This window comes from Eumetopias jubatus, unplaced genomic scaffold, assembly GCF_037043125.1.
Source record: "Eumetopias jubatus isolate StellerSeaLion01/CBP00866 unplaced genomic scaffold, mEumJub1_p1.0 scaffold_4, whole genome shotgun sequence".
Lineage (NCBI taxonomy): Eukaryota > Metazoa > Chordata > Mammalia > Carnivora > Otariidae > Eumetopias > Eumetopias jubatus.
The window spans coordinates 145624693-145652478 of record NW_028274810.1 but is presented as its reverse complement, the minus strand read 5'-3'; the positions used below and the strand labels follow the sequence as shown (position 1 = coordinate 145652478).

At 36.1% G+C, this 27786-nt stretch overlaps 1 protein-coding gene across 1 annotated transcript in view; it reads right to left on the bottom strand.

Moving 5' to 3' along the window:
- STK3 (serine/threonine kinase 3) overlaps positions 1 to 27786 on the bottom strand; it is a 267876-nt gene that overhangs the window by 87559 nt on the left and 152531 nt on the right. The window contains exon 8 of the mRNA XM_028113356.2: positions 22636 to 22761. Coding sequence (XP_027969157.1) covers positions 22636 to 22761 — 126 coding nt within the window. The remainder of the gene's footprint in view (positions 1 to 22635; positions 22762 to 27786) is intronic.

Here is a 27786-nt window from a genome sequence, read left to right as displayed (position 1 = left end):
AGGCAAACTTGTCTAAATCACTTGGGCTTTAGGGAAAAACGGGAGGTCAGGGAGGGGGGGTGCTTCCTTCTAGAAGGTGCAGACATGGTTTCAGGGCTTTCTAACATTACCCACAAGGTCTGGGGACCCTCATGCTGAGAAATTAGCCCAATGCAGTACCACCATGGAAGTACCTGGGGTGCCTGATGGAAACAAATAAAAATCCACCCTAGGTGGGGACTCAAACTCAATCTTCAACCCAGAACTCACACATCATTCTCAGAAATAAAACCAAGCTAGAGTTGAGCTCACAATCCAAAAGATAAACAATGAATAGACAAGCTACCGAGAATGGGTAAGAACCTCAAACAACAGAATTAAGACTCCCTCCTTAAAATTAAGTTAGTCCCCTTAGAAACTTGTATCTTTCTAAAACAAAAATTTCTAGGATAAAAATTAGGAGTATACAATGGCATTCTAGATTGGAAAAAAAAAAACAACCAAGCACAAATGTAGAAATATTCTGGCTAGAAGGGAAAAGCATTAAGTCAGTTTGACTGCATTAAAAAATGACCTACAGTTTATATAGTGCTCTATACACTAAGAACCTGCATGAGCTGCTTGGCAGAGAAGTAACAGAAACCTTGGAAACTAAAGGATGAATTGGAGGAGAAGACTGGAGAAAGAGAATCAGAAAGTTGAGGTAATCACAGCCTGTACTGAAAAGGTCTACAGAAACAGAAACCACAAGTCAAATCCGAAAGAAACCATGAAAGAAGAATCAATATATTATGGAAACTTTCTGGACAGTCAAATATCAAAATAATTCCAATACTCTGAATCTAAAGAGATGAAACTGACTCTAAAGAAAAAAGTGTGGAAGGTTCTAACTTGAATAGATGAAGACAGAAGAGAAAATAGATAATGCCAGCTATTTGTAACTAAAACACAACTTAATTTGCTACTTCATCACATGATAAAAGCACTGAAATCTTAAGATCAATTTGTGGTGAAAGAGTCAAATAAGAAATCAACCAGGCATATATGGTGCAACTTCAAGGGAACGGACATAAAATCGGGGGAAAGTATGGCAAGAATCTTTCACTTCTCTCCCTGGGTGCAACTAAATTCGGGGTTGTTGGTTACGCTAACATGCTAACCTGTGTCAACAAATAAATTTGAGTTATTACTTGAATTAGTAAAAGCAAAAGTCAAAGGGTACCATTGTGCACTTGCTTGTATGTCTCACAGCAAGGAAGAGCCCGATGATTCGACTGAACTAAAAATACCTCTCTGCTCCAGCAAGGTGAAAGTCTGATGGGGCCCACACAGCATTACCTTCAAATTCCACTTCCCAATACAGTAGAGGGGAGCGTTCCCCCCCCCCCCCCGCCACCCTCTCCTTATCAATAAACCCTGCAGCATCTATTGTTTCTGTGTTACCAGTGAAATGGCCCACAGCAGAACAGCTGGTTAACTCTGGTCTCATTAGGACCACATTCAACTCAACTGAGCTAAGAACTACTGAGAAAACATCAAAAATCCTCTCCTTCAAACAGGTGTCCTTAAGCCCTGCTTCAATGTCTGACAGGCTGAAAAAAGTAATAAATTGGTATTTGCCAATTAAAAGCTACTAAGATTTACAGTATCTGAAAATCTGTACAAAGAATGAACTTTCTTCCCACTGCTATAAGTAGGTGGTCCTTCTATTTCACTGCAAGAGCCGCATAAGAGCTCATACAGCTGCTGTCTTTGACATACCTGTCTTTAACAAACAGGAACTTCTGCCTTCATGGATTCTAACTTTTTGCATGTTCACAGGCATGTTTTAAAGTTACATCAAAGCATTCACGATCTCCAAAAGTCATAAAAGACTTGTTCATCAGTACAAGCCTAAATGGTGAGAAGGCGTGTGGGCAGGACTTCAGAGGCTCCATGAAGCAAGACTGCACAAGTTCTTGGCATTATATTAAAAGTTTCCAAACAAAAGATTATCTTACATCCCCTGTGCACAATACTGATATACAATAGAGTAAATTAAAAAGTAAAAGCAACCTTAACCATGGTTTTTCTTTTTTCTCCTGCAGCCAAAAGCATGTCAAAAGATTGACAAAATATAAAGATTCTAAAATCAACTATTTAAAAATAAAAAAATAACACCTTTAAAAAGTGTTGTTACAAGCAGTTTATAAAAAATCCACAAGAGGGCACCAAAGACAAAACACTGGAACAAATTCCATCAATTGGAGATTTACACAGATAATATAGGTTCATAAAACAGGTTATTCTATTTACTAACATATTATCAATACTTTTCAGAAAGAGACTGGTAGCTACTTATTTTAAGCTGATATATTTCAAAATATAACCACAGCCATGTTGTAAGTTATATTTTTAAATAAGCAATATTTATGTTTCTTAAAGGACAGGTTGCCTACATTCGGGAACCTCACCAATGACTTCCATATAATAACAGGAGGTCAGTGAACAGTTGTTGATTCCACAAAATTGACAGAAACATACAAGAGGAAATATCAAACATTCATATTGCTTTATCATACTGCATTCTAAATTGTTTTATATTAAAAGATCTATGATTGTGTATCTTATGTCTGTAGAATAAAAAGGCTAATCTGTCTGAAAAGAAATTTTTCTTTTCCTCATCCTTTCTTTACTTTTTCTGTTCTATTATGATACTGTTTAATAAAAAACAGAAACTTTAATACACACTTAACATATCACTGTATAAACTCAGAAATGGTACTATTATGAAATGATTTTGAGGAATCACCCTCCAAAGCATATAATTCAGAAGAAGACTACTAGAAGCACACTAAAATAAGAATATGAATTTTAATGTGTAATTTACATTACTGATACAAATGAAACTCTGGAGCAGAGGAGTGTCAGGGAAGCCAAAAAACAAAAACAAAAAAAACCACGCAATCCTCCCCTACACCCCCAACCAAATATTTATCACATTTGGTTTAAGAATTGCTGAAGGAAAATACTTCAGTACCACTATGTACCTTATTCATTTTAAATGCAAATACATTCTGTGCTGATGATAATCATGTGGCACTATGCTACATAATAAGGAGTAAAAGTCAGGTAGAAGCCATTATAAAGGCTTTATTATAATGATAAGTATACATTACATATATAGCTGTTGATTCAAAAATTAAATATATATATAATAAATACTGTGTGCAGGCAGTGTGCTAAAATATAGTCTTTGTCCTTGAGAAATGTACAGTTTAGTGGAGAGAGGTAGAAAGTAGACAAAGTCAGGTAATATTCTCATAGATGTAAACAGAGGATACCATATAGGAACCATATAGGAGCACTTGCTCAACTGAAGCTTAGAGGAGCATCAAGAAAGGTTCCCCCTTTCCAGAGGAATCAATGTCCAAGACAACTCCTGAAGGATAAGGAGTTCATCAGGCAAATGAGGGTGAAGTAAGTAGTCTAGGAAGAAGCACCAACTTAAAATTTTCTTTAAACACTTTTTGAGCAATCCTATTTTTGCTTCTGGTTTCACTACCAACTGCAAAAAGCCTGCTGATTCCTAATTGCCTGTGCTCTCCTTTAGGGTTCAAACTTGCATATCCAACTGCCTGCTACCCAAAATGACTTGGATGAGCCAGGGACACCTCAAATTAAACAAGTGCTAAAGCAACCCCGTCTTACCCAGAAAGCTGCCTTGGAGAGAGTACTGCTGGCAGAGTATTTCACCACAGTAGAAGGGGTGGAGGGAAAATGTGGTCAAGTGAAGAAACAAAGGCTCTGACTATTCTATCATAAAGTTTGTTCGTGAATTGTCGATTCCCCCCCTTTTTTGAATGGTCAAAATATAACTACATGTTTAAGCTGAAGAAAAAGGCCCCAGAAGAAAGAGATAATGTGACTGATAGAAAAGAAAAGGCAAGTAGAGAAGACACCTTTAAAGGGAGGTAGAAAGAAAATCAAGGGGCAATAAAACAATTTCTGTTCTTTATGCATATCTCTACCACAGTATTTGTCATAGCGCCTTGTGTTCAGTCACCAGTTCACTTGGTGTCTCATCACCAGACTGCAATCTTCTCGTAGGCAAATATCATATCTTAGTTTTCTTCTAGATGAATTTTTATTAATGAAAAAATGATAAATCCTCTGAAACAAGGAGAAAGAGAAACCTAGTGAGGATGCAGAAACATCAAAGTTAAAAGAATACTGAGGTCTAGTTAGTGCAGTAAGACAAAAAAAAAATATATAAAAGTTATAAAGATTGGAGAGAAAGAAATACAACTACCTTTATTTCTAGATGACATGATTATGCAGAAAATTTCAAAAAATCTACAAAAAACTACTGGAACTAATAAGCAAGTATAATACGGTCACAGGATGTAAGGGCAAAATACAAAATCATTTGCTTCCGATATATACCAGCAATAAAAAATCGGAATTTGGAATTAAAAATTCTTCTTTTAATCTTAAATGCCAACTCAAATTCTTTAGTTTTCCAAATGAAACAACTTGGAATTTAGGCCCACTGACGGAATCTGTAGTGTCACCCTTTTGTTAGGGTAGTTTGCATCTCACTTTGTTCAAATGCAACAACGGTGGGCTTTGGGTACTCAGTGGAGCTGAGGATAGTTGGTTTCTCTCTTGCTTTTTAAAACTTTTTATTCAATTTATTTAAACTAAAAAAAAAGAAAAAAAGAAAAAAGTTCATCCATTTCCCTCACTCCCTCCACTCCCACCCCCTGCCTCTTGCAGCAACTAATCTGGCCTCTGTATCTATGAACTTGGTTTTTCTGTTTTTATTTATTAGATTCCACATATAAGAGAGATCATATGGTATTTGTCTTTCTCTGACATTTTGCTTAGCAGAAGTTCCATCCATGTTGTCACAAATGGCAAGATTTCACTCTTTTATGGATGAATAATAATCCATTGTATATATAATAACACAATTTATTTATCCATTCATCCACTGATGGACACTTAGGTTACTTCCATATCTTGACTATTATAAATAAATACAGCAATGAATATGGGAGAATGCACATATCTTTCTGAATTACTGTTTTTGTTTTCTTTGGATAAATACCCAGAAGTACAATTGCTGGATCATATGGTAGTTCTTTGAGAAACATCCATGCTGTTTTCTATAGTGGCTGCACCAATTTAAATTCCCAGTAACAGTGCACAGTGTTCCCTTTCCTCCACATCTTTGTTATTTCTTGTCTTGATAATAGCCATCCTAACAGGTGTGAAGTGATATCGTGGTTTTGATTTGCATTCCCCTATTTGCTGGGAGATTCTTGATTACTGATTCAATTTCTTTGCTGGTTATGGGTCTGCTCAAATTTTCTATTTCTTCCTGTTTCAGTTTTGGTAGTTTCTATTTCTAGGAATTTGTCCATTTCTTCCAGATTGCCCAATTTGTTGGCATATAACTGCTCATAATATTCTCTTATAACTGCTTGTATTTCTGCTGTGTTGGTTGTGATCTTTCCTCTTTCATTGTGATTTTATTTATTTGGGTCCTTTCTCTTTTCTTTTTGATAAGTCTGCCTAGGGGTTTATCAATTTTGTTAATTCTTTCAAAGAACCAGCTCCTAGTTTCATTGATCTCTTCTACTGGTTTTTTTTTTTTCAGTTTCTGTATCATTTATTTCTGCTCTAATCTTAATTATTTCCCTTCTTCTCTGGTTGTAGGCTTTACTCGCTGTTCTTTTCCCAGCTCCTTTAGGTGTAAGGTTAGGTTGTATATTGGCTTCTTGAGGAAGGCCTGTATTGCTATATACTTCCCTCTTAGGACCGCCTTTGCTGCGTCCCAAAGGTTTTGGACTGTCATGTTTTCATTTTCATTTGCTTCCATGTACTTTTTTATTTCTTCTTTAATTTCCTGGTGAAGCCATTCATTCTTTACTAGGACATTCTTTAACCTCCATGTATTTGTGGTCTTTCCAAATTTTTTCTTGTTCTTGACTTCAAGTTTCATAGCGTTGTGGTCTGAAAATATGCACGGTATGATCTCAATCTTTTTGTACCGGTTGGGGTCTGATTTGTGACCCAGTATGTGATCTATTCTGGAGAATGTTCCATGTGCAGTCGAAAAGAACATGTATTCTGTTGCTTTAGGATGAAATGCTCTGAATAGGTGTGTTAAGTCCATGTGGTCCAGTGTGTCATTCAAAGCCATTGTTTTCTTGTTGATCTTTTGCTTATCATCTGGCCATTGCTGTGAGTGGGGTGTTAAAGTCCCCTACTATTATTGTATTATTATTAATGAGTTTCTTTAAGTTTGTTATTAATTGATTTACATATTTGGTTGCTCCCAAGTTGGGGGAATAAATATTTATTCTTGTTGGATAGACCCCTTTATTACGATATAGTGCCCTTCTTCATCTCTTATTATAGTCTTTGGTTTAAAATCTAGTTTGTCTGATATAAGTACTATGGCTTTCTTTTGATGTCCATTAGCATGATAGATGGTTCTCCACCCCCTCACTTTCAATCTGGAGGTGTCTTTGGATCTAAAATGAGTCTCTTGTAAGCAATAAAGAAAAAAGAAAAAAGAAAAAAGAATAAAAGAAAGCCTGGTCCTATTTCCACCAGAACTGAAGCTGACCCTTTGGAGCACTCTATGATCAGCAGACCTGGTACATGGGGGTAAGGGGGAAGGATGGGGCAGGGCTCCTATGTTGGTCTTCTGAGGGAGAGGCCCCCTGGACTGGCTCATAGTCAGACCTGCTCTTGCAAAGATACCCCTGCCAGGTGCCGGCGGTGGGGCGGGGGGAGTGGTGTAAGCAACTCCACCACTCCACTGGTGCTGTTTCTCTCTGAAGTCCAACTGTGCTGGGTGGGGTTGGGGGGGAGGCCCCACCTTCTGGTCTCTGGGGAGGGGTACTCATGGCCACCACTGTTCAGGAGGCCCCGCACAGAAAAGTGAACAATCTCCTCTCCTGTGTCCAAGGTTTTCATCAGATCACTGCCCTCAACCTGTCTGTGCCCCCTGGCATGCCTGCACCACAGTTCTGTTTTATCTCTGGCTGGTGGCTAGGATTCAAAAGTCCAAATCTTAAAGGGCCCAGCAAGGCGCAGACCTGTTCTGCTCCCCCAGAAGAGCCTCCCGGCACACCTGGCACCATTCTGTCCCAGAAAAGCAGTCGCATGGTGTGCAAGGTGGCAGGAGTCTATTGTGACACAGAGTGAAAAGCTGCAACCTGATTTGTGGGTATTGAATCACAAATGTATGAAACTAGAAATTAGTTATAAAAAGAAAACTAGAAGATTTATAAGTATGTGGAGATTAAACAAATGCTACTGAATAACCAGTGGGTCAACAAAGAAATCAAGAGAGAAATTAAAAAAAAAAAATAACTTGAAACAAAATGGAAAAATAACATGCAAAAATTTATGGGATGCAGCAAAAGCAATTCTGAGAGGGAAGTTCATAGCAATATAGATCTACCTCAAGAAACAAGAGAAGGCTCAAATAAACAACCTAACTTTATATTTCAAGGAACCAGAAAAAGAACAAATGAAGCCCAAAGTTCGAAGGAGGAAATAACAAAGATTAGAGCAGGGATAAATGAAAGAGAGACTAAAAAGACAATAGATAAATCAATGAAATTAAGAGCTGGTTCTTTAAAAAGATAAACAAAATTGACAACCCCTGTTGTTAGACTCCCTAAGAAAACGTGAGAGGACTCAAATCAGAAATGAAAGAGGAGGTGTTACAACTAGTAACACAGACATACAAAGGGTCATAAGAAACTACTATGAACAATTATACACCAACAAACTGAACAACCTAGAAGAAATGGATAAATTCCTAGAAACATACACTAAAAGTGTATCATGATGAAACAGAAAAATAAAAAGAGAAAATCTGAACAGATCAATTACTGGCAAGGAGATTGATTCAGGAATCAAAAACCAACAAAATTCCAGGAGCAGAAGACTTCACTGGTAAATTCTACAAAACATTCAAAGAAGAATTAATACCAATCCTTCTCAAACCCTTCCAAAAAACAGAAGAGGGGGGAACTCTTCCAAACACACTTTACAAGACCAGCATTACCTTGATACCAAAACCAAACGAGGATACCACAAAAAAAAGAAAAATATAGGCCAATATCCCTGATAAACACAGATACAAAAATCCTCAACAAAATATTAGCACACTGAATTCAACAATATATTAGAAGGATCATATGTTGTAATCAAGTGGGATTTGTTCTAGGAATACAAAAACAAACATTTTTAATAGCACCAAAAAAACCACACAAAAAAAACAAAAAACAAACCTATCTAAAACCACTTAGACCTAACAAAATATGTACAGAATCTGTGTGCAACAATGAAAGAAATCAAAGTTCTAAATAAGTTGAGACACAGTCCATGTTCATGGATTAAAAGACTCAATACTGTTAAGAGGTAATTTCTTCTTAACTTAGTGTATAGATTCAATTAAATCCCAATAAAAAGTCCAGCAAGCAAAAGTCCAGCAAGCTAATTTGTAAATGTTGACAAAATATTTCTGAAGTTTGTATGGAAAGGCAAAGACCTAAAACAGCCAACATAGTACTAAGTAAGAAAAATAAAGTTGGAAGACTCACACTATCCAATTTTAAGACTTGTATAAAACTACTATAATCAAGACAGTATAATTTTGACAAAAAATAGACACATATATCACTGATAAATCAATGGAACAGAATAAAGAGCCCTGAAACAAACCCACAAAAATACAGTCAACTGATCTGTGAAAAGACACGAAAGGCAACTCAATGTAGAATGGATAATCTTCTTAAACAAAGGGTGTGGGAACAACTGGACAACCGCATGCCAAAAAACAGACCAAGACACAGACCTCATGGCTTTCACAAAAATTAACTCGAAATAGATCACAGATCCTTAATACAACCCAGAAAACTTCTGGAAGAAAACACAGGAGAAAATCTATGTGACCTGGGGAGTTTAACGGTGGGTTTATAGATAAAACACTAAAAGCAAGATCCATGAAAAAAAAACTGATGGGGGATATTAAAACTACAAACATCTCCTCTGTGAAAGACACTGTTAATGAAGAGAATAAAAAGAAAAACCATAGGCCGGGAGAAAATATTTGCAAAACACATATAAGACTAGTGTCCAAAATATACAAAGAACTCCTAAAAATCAACAAGAACAAACAACATAAAACAAATTTTAAAAACAGGGGAAAGTACCAAACAGACACTTTATCAAAGAAGATATATAATCGGCAAATAAGCATATAAAAATGCCAAACATCTCTATCATTAGGAATTGCAAATTAACACTGAGATAGCATTAAACACTTATTAGAATGACTAAAATGCAAAAACACTAACTCCTATGAATTGCTGGTGAACGTGCATAGCAACATAAACTCTCATTGTCGGTGAGAATACAAAATGGACAGTTTGACAATTTCTAGAAAATTAAACATACCATAAAATTCAGCAATTATGGTCCTAGGTATTTACCCAACTAATCTGAAAACTTACATCCACATAAAAGTCAGCATGCAAATGTATACAGCAGCTTTATTCATAGTTGCCAAAAACTAGAAGTAATCAAGATATCCTTCAGTAAGTGAATGGATAAACAAACTGGTACATCCACACAATGTAATACTATTCAGTGAAAACACTAGCTAACAAAAAGACATGGCTGAATCATAAATGCATTTGGTTAAGTGAGAGAAACCAGTCTAAAAAGGCTATATGTCATTATGGAAAAGGCAAAACTATAGATCATTAACAGATGAGTGATTACAAAGGGTTCAAGGGTAGAGGAAGAGTTGAATAGGTGAAGCACGGGGATTTTTTAGGGTGGTGAAACTATTCTGTATGACACTGCAATGGTAAATATGTACCACCACACATTTGTCAAAACCCATAGACATTTACACCATAAAGACTGAACTTGAATGTACATAAATTTTTAAAAATCTCTTAAAAGGTCAGGAAATCCCAGAATGGGATGCAGAGTGTGACATACACACACACACAAATCTAACTGTATTACAAATGTATAAAAGAACTTCACTGAAGGAGGTAAGTTGAAAAGGTACCAATAAACTGAGTAACCTTGGAAGTGAGTCAAGTCGGTAAGACTAAAAATAAAAAGAACTGTACATAAGAACTGTTTTCTAGTTGATAAAGTTGTTTCCCATGGGGCTATGGATTAACAATTCTGAAACCACTATACATGTATACAGGAATTGAAGTATTTAGCAAAGGAGTAGTAGATGATGGCAGCCAGATTTCTCACCATTGCTGTGGGAGGTTATAAACAAGCAAGGGGAGGCACATAGAATGATCCCTGTGGTAATGGGTTAGAGCCAGAGGTATCAGTATGAACTCATGTTCAGCTTCGTATTGATACAAAATGCACATACATACACACACAGACGTAGAGTTTATGGGTATGTGTTTATACACAGGTTAGTATAAACCCATTTGCTTTGTCAGCTGAGAAGGTCTATAACATCCCACAGTAGCAATAAGCACACCAAGTCTAGGTCTTGGGTTTGAATGCCATTCTCTAATTAAAGGAACTAGGCTCCTAGGATTCTAGGATTGTGGCAGGAAGTACACAAGATATATAAGTATCTTACAGTGTCAGAGAGTAAGAAATACTAAAAACAAAAACTCTAAAAACCCCACAATGATGGGGGTATGTCAAAGAGACAAAGGTGCCAATTAGAAAAGTCTCCCAATGGTCAAAGCTAGAACACTTTGAGTAACAAAATAAATAAAGAAGTATTAAATTCAAATGCAAAGTGTCAATTAAATAACCATGAATCAATACTGACACAAATGACTGCATAAATGGGAAGAATAGACAAATCTCCTATGTAGAAAAATTCCATATAATTTATATAGACACTCTGCCCTCAAACAGAAGGGGCATAACTCTCCACTCCTTAAGTGTGGGCTGTATAGTATGATTTCTTTCCAAAGTGTGAAAGTATGGAAAGGGGAATAGAAGAATATTATTGTGAGGAAACCTGATAAACACTACCTCAGCCAGGTGATCATGGGTAATATCAACAAGTCATGTTGACAGAATGTATTTGTGATATTGTGACATAACAAGAAATATATATTTAGCAAACTTCAATATGTATATGCTTTAAAAAAAGAATGCACAGAAGCCCGTCCTATTTTTAAAATGGCATCCTTTACTGGATAAGATTTTTTAAATTTATATGGCAGAAACAATCCACATACCTTTGCTTTATACTCTGCTATTCATGCTCCTTGGTGACAACAAAATATTGTATTTTTAAAGTTCTACTGAATAGAAAGAGCAACTCTATAAGCAGATGCACTTAAAAAGTGGACTTTCTATAGGCAATTTAAGTATTTACAGTAAATATGAACAAATATAGTTATGTTATTTAATCATCTCACACTACAGATTTGGGAATATCTTTCACTAACATCTAGGAAACAAATTCTTTCTTACTATGTTATACAGCTGACCCATCTCAGCACCAAATTTATATCACACGCTCAGAAATGCCAAAAAAAAAAAACCTTTGTCATGTTTAGCAATGCTAAAACTAACACAAAAACTTGATATTGGGATTAACCTGCTAAAGAAATCTCTGTTTGCAATTTGTTTAATTTTTAAAATCTGTACAATTACCTCAACACCTATCATAACATGTCAATTTGTCAGAATGTCTTCTCATCAGACTAGCTTTTTCTATTAATATGTATAAAAATCAAATTCATAAGGCACTATTTCCACTCATGTCCCATACCTTTCTGGAACAAAAAAAAAATATTTAAGGAGGGTTGTTTATAATAGTTACCCAGGACACAGGTGTACAGAACAAAAATTTTTAAAAACAACATATCTTGAAATGGTTATCATAAACTGTTTCCTTTTCAAAAGTCACATTGAGAGTTGATGGAAATATCTATTTAATTTTAGGCCACAAATTTTTCTCCATCTGTAGTAAGCTGAACTATGTAGAAGAAAATTAAATTTGGAAAAATTATAAGTGATACGGGTATAACTCATAAATTCTCAGGAAATTGCACTCACTGAGAATGGAAAAAGCAGGATCCACAATAAGCTTAAGTATTAATACTGAATATCAAATATAAATGTCTCTTATAATGTAGCAACTCAATATGGTGAATTTCACAGCTCTAGGTTTTTAGAATCAGGAAAAGAATTCAGTCTTCATTATCTCAAAATTTAGCTTTATAAAATTTTCCAATGGTCCAGGGCCAACATGGCTCTGTGTCCTGTTAGCCCATTCACTGGAAAAGGACCAATCCAGGGTCAGGGCTAAGGACAGCTACCATAAAGGCTGTCAAACAATACAGTCCTCCAGGAAAAAAATAAATGCAGAAATAAAACTTGGCAGTACAAAGCTCACTACATGCTGAAAAAAAAAAATCATCTTTGAAATAATCAAAAAGGAAGAAAAAAGAATGGGGAAAAACATCAATGAAAACAACTAGGATATCAAAATATCCATCCAAAAACTCCTGGCATATCCTAAAAGGTAACCAGTCTCCAGAACTATAACTAGCAGATACTGGCCAAATGAATCTCTCAAATTGGAGCAAATTAAAAAAAAAAAATCAGCAAGTTTCATGAGCCAAACGTCACCAAGATGGGTTACAAATGAAAATAAAGAGAGGTTACAAAGCAAACAACCTTGACATCACAGATACAAATGTTAAGACAAATGTAGCATCAATCAGATGATGGTTCTTTATTCTATAATTAGTCTCAAATGCTGGGGGCTGGAGGGTCCAAGAGTATACCTTTCTTTAGTCCACCATCTAAAGAAAATTAGTTTTAGGCCTGGGTGGCTCAGTTGGTTAAGCGACTGCCTTTGGCTCAGGTCATGATCCTGGAGTCCTGAGATCGAGTCCCGCATCCGGCTCCCTGCTCAGCGGGGAGCCTGCTTCTCCCTCTGACCCTCCCCCCCTCTCGTGCTCTCTCTCTCATTCTCTCTCTCTCTCAAATAAAGAAATAAAAATCTTTTAAAAAAATAAAAATAAATTAAAAAAAAAGAAAAATAGTTGTAACAGACACAGTGGTTCAAAAAAAAGAGAAATACTCATTTACTTCTATTCTTATCAACTACTAATTTGCCTTAAATTGCCCTGATTTTGTGTAATGTTACCTTTTAGAAGCTTCCCTTCCCTTCTTAGGTCACTATTACAAACTGTCCAGAATAAACCAGAACAGAACAGACTATAATTTTTCTTTGAATTGTGCTAATTTATGAGTACTCAAGGAGTTTCATTTTGTTTTCTTTTTTAAGATTTTATTTATTTATTTGACAGAGAGACAGCAGGAGAGGGAACACAAGCAGGGGGAGTGGGAGAAGGAGAAGCAGGCTTCCCGCTGAGCAGGGACCCCAATATGGGGCTTGATCCCAGGACCCTGACATCATGGCCTAGACCGAAGGCAGACGCTTAATGACTGAGCCACCCAGGCACCTCTCAAGTTTATAATTATTATAATATATGGAGTTTTACCGATTTATCTATATTAAATACCATATTAAAACTCAATATTTCAAATTATGATTTCAGAACACCCAAGAAATGACAAATGGTAAGCGTTTCCACTAAAATGGAGGATTGAGCATGTGGGTTTAAGCCTATCCCTCCCAAAACTCTTCCAAAATTATAAAGGCATAGAAAAGGGAAAACTCATAAAGACAGAGATCATGAGAGAGGAGAAAAGAGCAAACAGGAGATGTCCAAAAATTTGGAAGCTAGAAAGCAGATAAATCTGTAAGTAGCAGCTAACTCACCAGACCAAAGAAATCTAAAACTTAAGCTTTTAAGGAAAGAAGTCACAAGAAGCAAGCAAATTCAGGCTTCAGAGCAGTGGATCCTAACATCTTTTACAGTAAGGTTGGCAAGTCAACTAGTTCTACTCTTACATACAGAGTGTCCAACAGGCAATTTTAGTACTTATAATACAATCACTAGACCTTTGAAGAAAGTCCATAAAGTGAAAAGTCAGAGATGAAAACAAAGGAAACAGAGACAAGGTAGGAAGCAAAAGAAAATTCAAAGTGATAATATAACAATGAGGAAGAGGAGGACATGTTGGAAATTAAATAGTTCATATGGGGAAAAAAATAGAAGGTCTTGATAAGACCTCCAAGAAAAAACAAAAAGAGAAAAAAACAGAAAAAAACCATTGAATGATAAATCTAAGAAGTCCAATCACCAAATAAAAGGAGTGCCAGAGAGAGAGAAAATAAGCAAGAGTAGAGAGAAAAGAAGAGATAAAAGTACCATGAAAAAACAAACATAAAATTACACAGCACTTAATGGTATTTCCAAACTGAAAGGGCCAAAAGACACTCCACACAATGATGAAAACATTTCTACAAGGCACATTATCATGAAAGTTTTAAATAATAGAGAAAAGTGAAGATCTAAAAATCTTCCATAAAACATTCAGAAGATCAGATATCAGATTGTCATCTGTCTTCTGCTGAGTTAGAAAACAGAACAAAGCCTTCAAAATTTTAAGGGAACGTTATTTCCAATCAAGAATTTTATACTCAATCTCTCAAGGGTAAAGGCAGAATAAAGACACGGTCAAATAAACAAGGTCCGGGAAGGGGGGGGCTGTGGGGGAGCGGAGAAACCTGCTAATATCTGGAAGCTCCTGGGAGATGGGGCCCATCAGAATGAGGAAGTAAAACAAGAAACACAAGATACAGGGAAGAGAGGATCCATTACAGAACAGAACAAAAGGCAATTCGTGGGATGATGTTGAAGGGAGGTCTTAGGGTAACAACTGATCAAGCACTGGAGAAAAATCAGTGATAGGTCCATAGAAAAATTAACAACAACAAACAACAGTAACAAAAAGTGAGACAATCATTAGTTCTAGAAATCACAGAAAGAAAGAACATGTAACCAAAATATATTACAATGTTTCTCTGCAAACAGTATTTATATAGTCATAACTACATAAACACTGAGTAGGGTTTTTTAAAATTGTGATTTAACTGTATGAGGAAAATGAGAAATAGCAAGTAATCAATTCTTTTAAAGAATTTTAATTTTCATCGATAAATTTTATCTCAAATATAAATGTTCCTTACTAAATCTAATTCACTTTCAGGACGTAAAGGAATGAGAATAAATTTTCTTTACTCTTTTTCTTCAAATATACTTTTTAATAAAAGCTTAAAGCAGGTTTCCAAAAATCTCTACCAATTCTTCCAAACACATGTGGCCACTTAAAATGTCTTAAAATACTTAAAAAGAAATTGTGAATATAAATATTGGTTCAGATCTGATCAGTGACATCATGTTGGTGGCCCTTTGAATAGCAAAAGTAGCAGCAGCAACAACTACCAAAGGAACCAAAAATGAAACAAACCAAACAATAACAAAAACAAAAAAAAACCTGGTCAAAATGTTAGAATTAAAAAGCAATATTGCTGGTACAAGTAGTAGCATTAATAAATATGAGAGCTAAACTTTATTGAGCATACTATATTCTAAGTGCTTAGATATATTTTTAAATATATCACTGTTTAAATATATCACTGTTTTAAAGTGCTTAGATATATTTTTAAAAATTATATTCCCACAGGAACTCTATGAAGTGTGGTCTACCATTAATTCCCTTTTTTACAAATGGTGAAAGTGAAGTGGACAGGTTAGCAACTTGCCCAAAGACACAGAGTTATATGGGAACACAATGAGGACTTAATTCCAAGTTTGTCGCACTCTGAGATCAAGTCTACCCACCCCATTTAACCAACTATGTACATGACAGGCTTGGGACTGACTGAAGCTGATTCTGCTGTTCTATTCTCTACCTTGTTCAAAAGGTTCTCACCACGTAGACCGATTTGAAGTTCCCTTTTTAAACAGGGGCAGGGAGAAGGAGGAAGGTTCTGAGAAATGCTCATATGGAGGCTGTATCATCATCTGTAGGGGAGTGAATTTTTCAAAGCACCCTTGGATTTCTCCCCACGCCCATGCTGAGAATTACTGCTTCAGTGAGTCATTTAGATATGCCACCTCAAGACATTAAGGACCACAGCCTGAGAAGCTGAGAGTTCGGACCTTAAAGAAGTCACCAGAAAGTCCCCATTTCTTTTCCAAAAACAGAACCTCTAAGACATAGTCTCAGGCCATTAATAGGCAAAATCTTTTTCTTTGAGTCATTACTAAACTAATACAAAATCAAACAACTTTCTTTAGATGGAAGTTAAAATAAAGGGCCTGATACATGCATACAATATATATGTGCATATACATATATATACACACACACATACACACACACACACATGTAACATCAAGAAGTATCCCGCTTTTTTACTTAACATTTCACTTAATATAACATGCTTCTACATCTGTTCAACTCCTTGTATTTTACTTAACACTTTGATCTGCGTGGGAAATGCCTAAACTCCAGTGACAAAGCGACTCTTGTAAACTTTGTCAATCTTTTAATCTACTTTAAAAATAACTGCTTGTCAATGGTGCATTTGGTGCCTTATCTCATAAATTCAACTTATTAGCACCATCCATTCTGCTTTTAAGTAATCATCCAACATACCACATGTGGAATGTTTCCCTTGTTCTCTTACTTAAAAACAATAAGCACTAACTCTTTTACTGTATAAATATTTAAACAGTCATTCAAGTGCCTGTATAATATTTCAATAAACCACACCAACTAACTTAAAACTAGCCTTTTAAAAATCATTGGCTAATTAGAGTTTAAGAACTACACAGGATGCTAGAAAAAAGGATATTCTTATTATGCTGTGGCTGAAAATTTAGGACATTGTGTATAGTAACCAGGGAAGTAAAAAATCTACCTATTTAATTGGGTAGTCCAGCTAAGGAGATTTCCAGGCAGAGTGTTTAAGGTGATGCCTGGTTTCCTCCTGCTGCTTATAACAAAATGCAAAAGGAAAGAGAAAAGCTTAAGAAAGAACAATTAAACAAAAAAGAAATCAGGACTTGCTGGTTTTGTAAATTCCTAGCCTCTCAGACAGCAAAAAATGCTACAATTATGAAAAGGCTTCTAAGCAAACATCAAATCCAAAGCACATTCAGAAAACAGTGTTTAAAAATCAAGCTGCAGAGGTGACTGTAAAGTCCTCTGCTAAGACTTCAGAAAGAGCCAAGATAGGTAACAGGATTTTTAAGAAGCTTAAAGGCATTGCCCCATAGCCATCTTAGCAGGAGCCCAAGGTAAAGAAGCGATTATTTCAACAAAATGTATGAGTGTCACCTGTTCTAATGGAGTGAACCACAATAAGATTTATAGGACACCCACAGTTTTTTTGGCAGAAACACCATAGCATGGTCTCAGTAGGACAGAGACAGCATAAAATGAAAACAGGACGCTGAACCCTCAAACTTCTGCAGGTAGGAAGCAGGATGAGAACATGATTTAGATCAAAACACAGAATAGCTTCCATGAAAAAGGAAGAATGACAGAGTAGAATCAAGAACTCAGAGTGCATAGCAAAGGGTCGTAGAGAAACAGGGCAGGAATAGAACTGAAATAATCAAGGAACGTCTAACACTTTCTTGGCTGGATTCCAAAATTGCCATGGACTACTAATTAATGTGCCTCCTGTCTTCATTCTTTTTGAACAGAACTATCTATGATGATAATCTTATGCCTGACCCACCACTGTATACTAAGTATGTGGGGGGCAGGTAACTAATCTTTAGTTTACAAGTCTTCACTAGACTAAAGGATTCTCATCTCTTACCGAATGTGATTTAGAAGATGAAATTCCGGACTGAGAGCTGATAATGTAAAGGGATAATACTTAAGAGTGAAGAAGAGACAGTTCTTAAGAGGTAGTGAACATACCCATTCCATGCGTGGGCAAGGAATGTAAATAATTTGCAGCAATAGGACAGTTCTTGTTAGTTTTAAAACACGTCTATAAATTCTTTGAAATTTTCCCTGAAAAGGTAGAGTCTACTTCTCCTTCTGCTTAAGTGTGAGGCAAACTATGTGACTTGTTTTTATTTTTTAATTGAAATGAACTTCAAGTAACATAAAATTATTTTTATGTGTACAGTGACATTTAGTACATGCACAATGTTATACAACCCACCACCTCGATCTAGTATCAAAATATTTTCATCACCCCAGAACAAAATAGTTCACTCATCAAGCAGTCACTCCCTATCTCCAGTCTTTGGCAAGCACCAATCTGATTTTTGTCACTGAGGATTTACCTATTTCAGTTAATTCATATTATACAATATAACTTTTTATGTCTGGCTTCTTTCACTTCATGATACAAGGTTTATTGTATACATTGTATCATGTATCACTGTTTTATTTATTTTTATGGTTGAATAATATTCCATTGTATGTATATGCCACAATTTATCTATTTTTGTCTATTGTGAATAGTGCTATGAACATTCATATATAAGTATTTAAGTACTGTTTTCAATTCTTCTGGGTATATACTTAGAAGTGGAATGGCTAATCATATGGTAATTCTGTTTAACATTTTAAGGAACTTCCAAACTGTTTTCCATGACAGCTGTATCATTTTACATTCCCATCAGCAATGTATGAGGGCTCCAGTTTCTCCATATCCTTATCAACACTTATTTCCTGGTTTTGTTTGTTTAATCAAAGCACACCTTAGTAGGTGTGAAGTAATATCTCATTGTGGATTTGATGTGCATTTCCCTAATGACTAATGTTGCTGAGCCTCATTTCATGTGCTTGTTGGCCATTTGTATACCTTTGGAGAAATGTCTACTTAAATCCTTTCCTTATTTTTCAATTAGGTATTTCTGTTGTTGAGTTGCCAGAGTTCTTTACATGTTTTGGATACTAGACCCTTACCAGATACATAATCTGTAAATATTTTCTTCCATTTCATAGGATATCTTTTTGTTTCTTGATAATATGCTTTGATGTACAGAGTTTTAAATTTTGATAAATTTTTTCTATTTTTTTTCTTTTATTACTCATGCTTTGGTCTTCTAAGAACCCATTACCAAATCCAAAGTCAGGAAGATTACTTCTGTTTTCTCCTAAGTGTTTTAACATTATATTTAGTTTGTTGATCCATCCAATTAGGCCTTATATTAAAAGGCCTTTGTATGTGATAAGAGGTAGGGGTCCAAGTTCACTCTTTTACATGTGGCTATCAAGCTGTCCCAGTGCCATCTGTTTTTTCACCAAAGAGACTCTATACCTTTGTTGAAAGTCAAATGGCCATGGATGTATGGGTTTATTTCTGGACTCTCAATTCTACTCCATTGGTCTGTATGTCTATCCTTATGCCAGTACCACATTTGATTACTACAGCCTTATGTTAAGTTTTGAAACTGGGAGGTGAGTATATCAACTTTGTTCTTTTTCAATATTGTTTTACCCATTTGGGGGTCCCCTCGTTCCATTTGAATTTGAGGGTTGGCTTTTCCGTTTTGCAAAAAAAAAAAAACAACACTGATATTTTGGTAGGGATTGGATTAATCTGTGATTCACTTTGGAGAATACTGTTACCTTAACATTATTAAGTCCTCCAATCCATTCAAACAGGATGTCCTTCCACAGATGTAGGTACTCTTTCATTTCCTTCGGCAATGTTTTGTACTTTTCACTCTATAAGTCTTTCACCTGCTTGCTAAAACTAATGATGTAATGTATGATGATTAACATAACATAATAAAAAAAATGTATTCTGATGAAAACATCACTGATTTTTTATGTTGATCTTATACCCTGCACTGTGCTAAACTTGTTTATTAGCACTCATAAATTTAGATGTTTTTGACAGACACATCCAGGAAGCTGCTCTAGCTGAAGGGGCCCAAAACAAAGGCAAGCCTCTGTGCTGGTCCCTCAGGGAACCACCAGACAGGACAAAATGCAAAATGCAAAACCACAATTTTTTGAGAACAAGGTTCCTACTGCTCTCCCCTACCACCTCTCTCTGCTGTTCTCACGGCTGCTGAGCCAGAAAACAGGGGGTGGCAGGCATGTAAATCTGTGGAGACACAGATTCTTGGAGCTCCCCACTCCACTATTTTCTATGACCAGTAACTTCTTTAACAAATCGAATGTGGAAGAAGGGACAGTGTGCAACTCCTGAGACTATGTCATAAAAAGCATTGAGTGGGCGCCTGGGTGGCTCAGTTGGTTAAGCGTCTGCCTTCAGCTTGGGTCATGATCCCAGGGTTCTGGGATCGAGTCCCACGTCAGGCTCCCTGCTCAGCGGAGGGCCTGCTTCTCCCTCTCCCACTCCACCTCCTTGTGCTCTCTCTCTCTCTCTCTCTCTCTGTCAAATAAATAAATAAAATCTTTAAAAAAATAAAAATAAAAAGCACTGAGATTTCCTCTTGGATCACTTACTCTAAAAGAAGCCAGTTGCCATCCTGTGAAGACTCTCAAGTAGCTCTAGAGAGGGTCCCACGTGGCAAGGAATGGAAGCAGCGCACCAATAGCCATATATGTGAGCTATCTTAGAACTCCAGCCCTTGTCAAGCCTTCAAGATGACCACAGCTCTCACCAACACTTAGACTGCAACCTCTGGAGAAACCGTGAAAATCATCCAACTAAGCCACTTCTGAAATAACTGATCTACAGATATCATGAATTAATAAATGTGTATTGCTTTAAGCTGCTAAGTTTTGGAGCACGTGATATTTAAAGCTGAGACTCAAAAGATGAGAAGAACCAAGTGACTCTGGTATTCAAGAAGAAGTGTTTCAAGCAGAGGGAGGAAAGTTTTTTGGCACATTAAAAATAAAAAATTTGAAAGAAGATCAATGTGGCTGGAGCTCAGCAGAGGAGAGGAAAATAGTGAAGAAAGAGATCACTGAAGCAGCAGAAAATCATCAAAGTGACTATAGCAAGGTCTTAAGACTAGTAAAAAGTCAGTAAGTTCTGGAGTAATCAATGGTTCTTTATCCACCAAAAATTAAAACTGGCACCAGAGAGGGAGACAAACCATAAGAGACTCTTAATCTCAGGAAACAAACTGAGGGTTGCTGGAATGTAGGGGGCTGGGAAGGATGGGGTGGCTGGGTGATGGACACTGGGGAGGGTATGTGCTATGGTGAGTGCTACGAATTGTGTAAGACTGATGAATCACAGAACTGTACCCCTGAAACAAATAATACATTATATGTTAATAAAAAGAAAAAAAATGGAAACTGGCCTATAATTAAGTGGGGAAGACAGAACAAAGCAAAACAATCACGTGTCCAATGACAGCTAATTGAAGGCAGTTTATCAGCCCAGCACTCATATGAAGCTTGCATAAGGTGAAAGGCAGATGGGTACCACCACAGAAGGGCAAAAACTAGACGTTTTTGTGAATATAAACTTATCAGAAATTATGTAATTCTGATAAGCCAATGTTGTTTGTTTCTGAAGTACTGGTAACATTTGACTGAAAAGTGAGCATAAAGTATTAATGAACAAATATGGGAGCTTACAAGTAAAAGACGTACTTTTCTTCTTGGTTCCTCATTAGTTTTGTGAACTTTGGTAAGTCACTTTTCTCCTAACCTAAATTCACTCATCTGCAAAATGGGATAATAACATATATACATGACCAATCTTACTTTTTTTAAAAAGATAAAATGTACTGCTTTTAAAACTACAAAAAAAATCTAGAAAAAAGATTAACATTTACAAATGTTAACTGGAGAGAAATCAATAACTGTATCTATCAACACACAGGAACCTAGGGTGGGAACTATAAAGCCCTTTGAAAGCAAGAACCAAGGCCTTTACCTCATTCCATATCATTTATTGAACTTTATAGAATTAATACACAGTCCCAAAGCTACAAATAAAACCATCTTTATAAAGACGTTATTTAAAATTCTGAATGGTGGATTCATTAGTAAAAATCTTACATCTAGAAGATAAGTTTAAAACATCCGTCTCAACAGGCAGTCCACAGTCACTGCTAAATGATTAACTGATATAATTGCATATCTAAAAAAAAAAGATCAAAAATCAGCTCTGCAAAGATGTACACTTGTCCTTGTCCTGGGATACCTTACGACACAAGGTTTAATAATTGGTGAAAAGGGTAAAAGAATTTCAAAAGAAATCCCAACTGGATAATCAGTCTCTGAAATTAAAACTAGATGTAGGGCACCTGGGTGGCTCAGATGGTTAAGCGTCTGCCTTCGGCTCAGGTCATGATCCCAGGGTCCTGGGATCGGGTCCCGCATCGGGCTCCCTGCTCAGCGGGAAGCCTGCTTCTCCCTCTGCCTCTCTCTCTCTCTCTCATGAATAAATAAATAAAATCTTAAAAAAAAAAAACTAAATGTAAATTAGCAAAATAATACTAATTGTTTAACTATAAGATTAAAACAAACTTCTATGGGAAAATATAGTATTATCAATGACATTTTTAATCAGTAAAAAAATAATATTTGTGTTTTCAGACTTTATAACTATCTGAATACCAAGAGGTATTCATCTCTGGATCTTAAACCAGAAAAAAAATGTGTAACTTAAAACAAGGAAAACATCATTAGTGAAGAAAAGAAGCATTAGACATCATAAAATGTGATGCATAATTATGTTAGTTATTAAAAATGACTTAGAAGAAAAAAATCGACTTGTTGAGGGTATTTACGAACCGAATTTTCTTCCTCCTCTTCCAATTCTCGCTGCTGCTCTTCATGTCTTTTAGCTTTGATCTCCATAGCTTCTGTGATCAGGTCTCTTAAAATTGATACAGGCTTTGCACTCTTGATAAAAGGATGCTGGAAAAGTAAAATTCAATGGTATAATTTCAAAAGATTTCTCTGAATTATGCCTAAAATATGTTAAAACAACGCATAAATGCTAACCAGGATCACAGACTTCAATGACTGTTCTTTCAACCAGAATTAAATGTATACACTAAGAAAAGAGAATATTTCAGCTGCTTTAGAAATTGAGATTTTGTTTTTAGGTTTACTTGATTTTAGAAAACCATTAAAGCACGCACAAAAAATGCAATTCTGGGGCGCCTGGGTGGCTCAGTCGTTAAGCGTCTGCCTCCGGCTCAGGTCATGATCCCAGGGTCCTGGGATTGAGCCCCGCATCGGGCTCCCTGCACAGTGGGAAGCCAGCTTCTCTCTCTCGCACTCCCCCTGCTTGTGCTCCCTCTCTTGCTGTGTCTCTCTCTGTCAAATAAATAAAATCTTTAAAAAAATAAAATCTTTTTAAAAAACGTAATCCTGTAAATAAAACTACATTACCCTTAAAAATATTACTGCCCAAAGGAAGTATAGATTAGATAGTGAAAAAGATAAAAAATTTTTAAGACTGGTGATTTTCAAGTACCAGAGGGGAGGTGGGTGATGGGGATTAAGGAATGCACTTGTTGAGATGAGCACCGGGTGTTGTGTGGAAGTGTTGAATCACTATATTGTACACCTGAAACTAATATTATACTGTATGTTAACTAAATGGAATTTAAATGAAAACTTTAAAAAATTAAAAATTAATTAAAAACTCTCATAAAAAGTAAGAGATTGGTGATTATATTACATGTAAAAATAAAATTATTTTGGTGATACATACAAATTTTAATTAATTTTAATAAACTTTGTTACTTTTTACATATTTTTTACTTTATTATGTTTTGAATAATATAGTCATCTCCAATGGAGAAATAACAGCAATAAAAGAAAAATACTTTCAGAATATATTGTCTCATTTCTATACTATGTATAAAACTTCTAACTTTTTTTTGTATCATCCTGATCTAGCTAAAATATTTGAGTTTGCTACAATTCTTATAAACAGAAGGGAAACCACCAGAATAGACCAGAGTTTTCAATGACTTTTTTTTTTTTTTTTTGAGTGAGAGCGAGTGAGCACATGAGTCAGCAGGGGGAGAGGCAGAGGGAGAGAGAGAATCTTAAGTAGGCTCCACACCCAGTGTGGAGCCCGATGTGGGGCTCAATCTCACCATCCTGAGATCATGACCTGACCCACAACCAAGAGTCAGATGTTCAGCCAACTGAGCCACCCAGCGCCCCTTCAATGACTTTTTTATTGAGGGGGTCTGGGGAAGTGTGAGAGAAAGTAGAGGGACGGTTTACAAGCACAATTTGAGATAGATAACCTTTTGAGGCAGCAATACAGTTTCAAAATGTAATTTTCATAATTATACATCAATAGACATTTTAATAAAGATCAACAGAACATAAGAATATTTCCTTCAGGAAAGAAGAGGAAGTCCAGACATTCTCAGATGAAGGAAAACTAAGAATTTGTTACTGCAGACCTACCTTAAAAAAATGGCTTACAGAAGTCCTCTAGACAGAAAGGAAAGAATAAAGGGACTGTGAAACATTAGGAGAAAGAACAATGGAAAAGCAAAAATAGTGTAAATACAATAGCTTTCCCTTATTCTCTTGAGTTTTCTCAATTGTTTAATGGTTAAAGCAAACACTATAACACAGTTTGATATAGAGCTTAATGTATGAAGAGAAAGTATTTTGACTACTGTATATGGGAGGGACAACAAGGTAGAATTGACCTAGGGGTCAATTCAAATAATGGCAGATCTCAGTCAACCTCACATGCTCAGAGAAGGACATCCTGGGGTAGGAGCTGACTTTAGGTTGAGGCTGCCCATCAGCAACTTTAGTGCCACTAGGCTGAACTTGAACTGTGTCCTTTAATATCTTTGGGGTTTCAATTTCCTCATTTTTTAAAAACTACTGAGTTAACTAACAATTTCAAAGGATCCTTTCACTCTATGATTCTTTCAAATTTAAGCAATTGTTTATGTTGTGCCACGGAGAATAAACCACTATAATAATTCAGCATGAATTTCTTTTTTTAAAACTGTTTCTTTTTCAGGGTCTAGAAATCAACATGGTATAATCTATACAGGTAAGCTATGGCTGTGTCCACTGAAACTTGGTAATAAGATTGTCCTCTGAGAGTCATAATTCAATTTATAATATGTAAGACATGTGCAAAACTCCTTTAAAAAGACAGAATGGCTTCTAGGCATCTAGCAAAATAAGACTCAAATGAGTCTAATGAGACTCAAGACAATTATTCTATCTAATACACATGTATTAAGCACTGGATACCAATAGATGATATGGACCTATGGGAACACCAAGGAATGACAACTAGCCTAAACAAGGATGAGAAGAAGGTTTCCTGGAGGAGTACCTAATTTGTTTTAGAAACAATTAGACAAAGAGTAAGAAGGAGACTTTGTAAAGGGGATTTTTAAACTAGGTTGGGGTGGGGGAAAGAGTGTGAGAAAAGGTACAGAGGATTGAAAAAGCATGGTCTGTTTGTTTCCTGAGATTAAGAATTCCTCATATCAGTGAGATCATATGATACATATCTTTCTCTGAATGACTTATTTCGCTCAGCATAATACCCTCTAGTTCCATCCACGTCTATAAGAAACTACAAGTCTATTATTTCAGAATTTATAGAGGAAAAGAAAGGAGGTAGCAAGGGGTCAGTTAAGAAGCTAGGCCAGGGGAGATGAACCATGCATGAGAGACTATGGACTCTGAGAAACAAACTGAGGTTCTAGAGGGGAGGGGGGTGGGGGGATGGGTTAGCCTGGTGATGGGTATTAAAGAGGGCACGTACTGCATGGAGCACTGGGTGTTATACGCAAACAATGAATCATGGAACACTACATCAAAAACTAATGATGTAATGTATGGTGATTAACATAACATAATAATAATAAATAAATAAATAAAATAAAAAAACAAAAAAATAAATAAAAGACAATGGGAAACAAAACAAAAAAAGCTAGGCCAGGGGGATGACTGGGTGGCACAGTCAGTTAGGTGCCCAACTCTTGGTTTCACCTCAGGTCTTGATCTCAGGGTCATGAGATCAAACCCCGCTGCAGGCTCTGCGCTCAGCACGGTCTGCTGGAGATTATCTCTCCCTCTCCCTGTGCCCCTGCTACTCATGATCACATGCTCCCTGTCCCTCTCTCTCTCTCAAATAAATAAATAAAAAAAATCTTAAAAAAAAAAAGAAAAAGGAAGAAGCTAGACAAAGAAGGGCACATTTTAATAAAGGGCCTTGAATGGTCGACAATAGCACAACAGGAAAAAAACCAAGAAAGCAAATACTGGCTCATAAGAATGATACAAAATTAGCTGGACAGTTTGCTCTTGTTATAAAGAAAGATGTTTGAGCCAAACCCAACTAGAGGCTAGAGGGTAACAGAGCTTGTTATTGTAGCCCATACAGGTCAACTTCTTGGGCAGAAAACAGAGTGGAACTAGGGGACAAATGGAATAAACCCACAACAGTCACGTTCACTGTGTGATCTTCAGTGAGTCATTTAACCTTTCTGGGCTTCAAGACTTTCATCCACAAAATGAAGGAATTATACTAGAATATTTCTTTTTTTTTTTTAAGATTTATTTATTTGGGAGAGGGAAACAGAGAGCAGGGAGAGGGGCAGAGGAAGAGGGAGAGAATCTCCAGCAGACTCCCCACTGAGCACAGAGCTGAATCTCATGACCCATGAGATCATAACCTAAGCCAAAACCAAGAGTTAGATGCTCAGCCCAGGTGCCCCTAGAATATTTTCTTAAATGCTTTTTTATCCTAAAAACTCAAAATGAAAAAAAAAAACAAACCAGAATTTCTTTAGAAAATATTATGGAAAAAGACTACAAAGAAATATTGGTTACATTATCTAAAAATCAGTTACCAGATATATTTGGATTCATTTTCACCATCATTTTTTGTGTTATCTGTCCCACTTTTTCGTTTGTCTTTTCCCCCTCCCCTTTCTTGCCTTCCTTGGGGTTGAATAATTTAGATACTCAATATGATAATAATACCAATCAGCCCTTGATTTATGTGCTCAAAATTCCTTTGAAATGCTAATATTTCAAAATAAATGTTTCAATTAATTAATTTTTAAAAAGCAATATTTACATATAACATGGAATTCAAAAGCTCAAAGAGAGCATTCAGAAAAATATATGTCTCCACCCTACTCCTGCTTCTTAGCCATACAGTTACTTTCTCTGGAGGTAAGTTTCTTGATTATTTTTCCAGAGCTACTCCACGGCAAGCACTGGCACATACACACACGCATGATTTATATATGAAAGACATTACAGGGACTCCTGGGTGGCTCAATCAGTGAAGCGTCTGCCTTCGGCTCAGGTCATGATCCCAGGGTCCTGGGATGGGGCCCTCATCCTCCTCTCCCTGCTCAGCTCAGAACCTGCTTCTCCCTCTGCCTGCCGCTCCCCCTGCTTGTGCTCTCTGTCATTCTCTCTGACAAATAATAAAATCTTTTTTAAAAAAAGACATTATAATGAAATATATAATTATATAATTATTTATTATATATTAATATAACATACTGGTGGATATATATGAGTGAATATTATAATGAATATAATATAAATTACAACGATATATACATATATGTGCGTGGAGGTGTGTATATTCTGCCAATCACTCCTCTCAGTGAACCTTAGGTTGCTTCCAAGTCATTGACAGATATTTATGTTGTTTCCAATCTTTAGCCATTACAATGTACTATGAATACTTTTACACATAAGTTATGTCACACATGGTTAAATTTTTCTGTAGAACAAATTTCTAGAAGTGTAACTGCTGGGTCAAAAAAGAATTAATTTCCAAATATCAAGTTTTGTTAATGTGAGACACACTTATTATTAGCTTAGGGGTCTAAGCCAATTCTGTTGGGAAACTAAAGACACAAATACTTATTAAAAGTGTTAAAATTATTTCTAAATGCATTAAATATC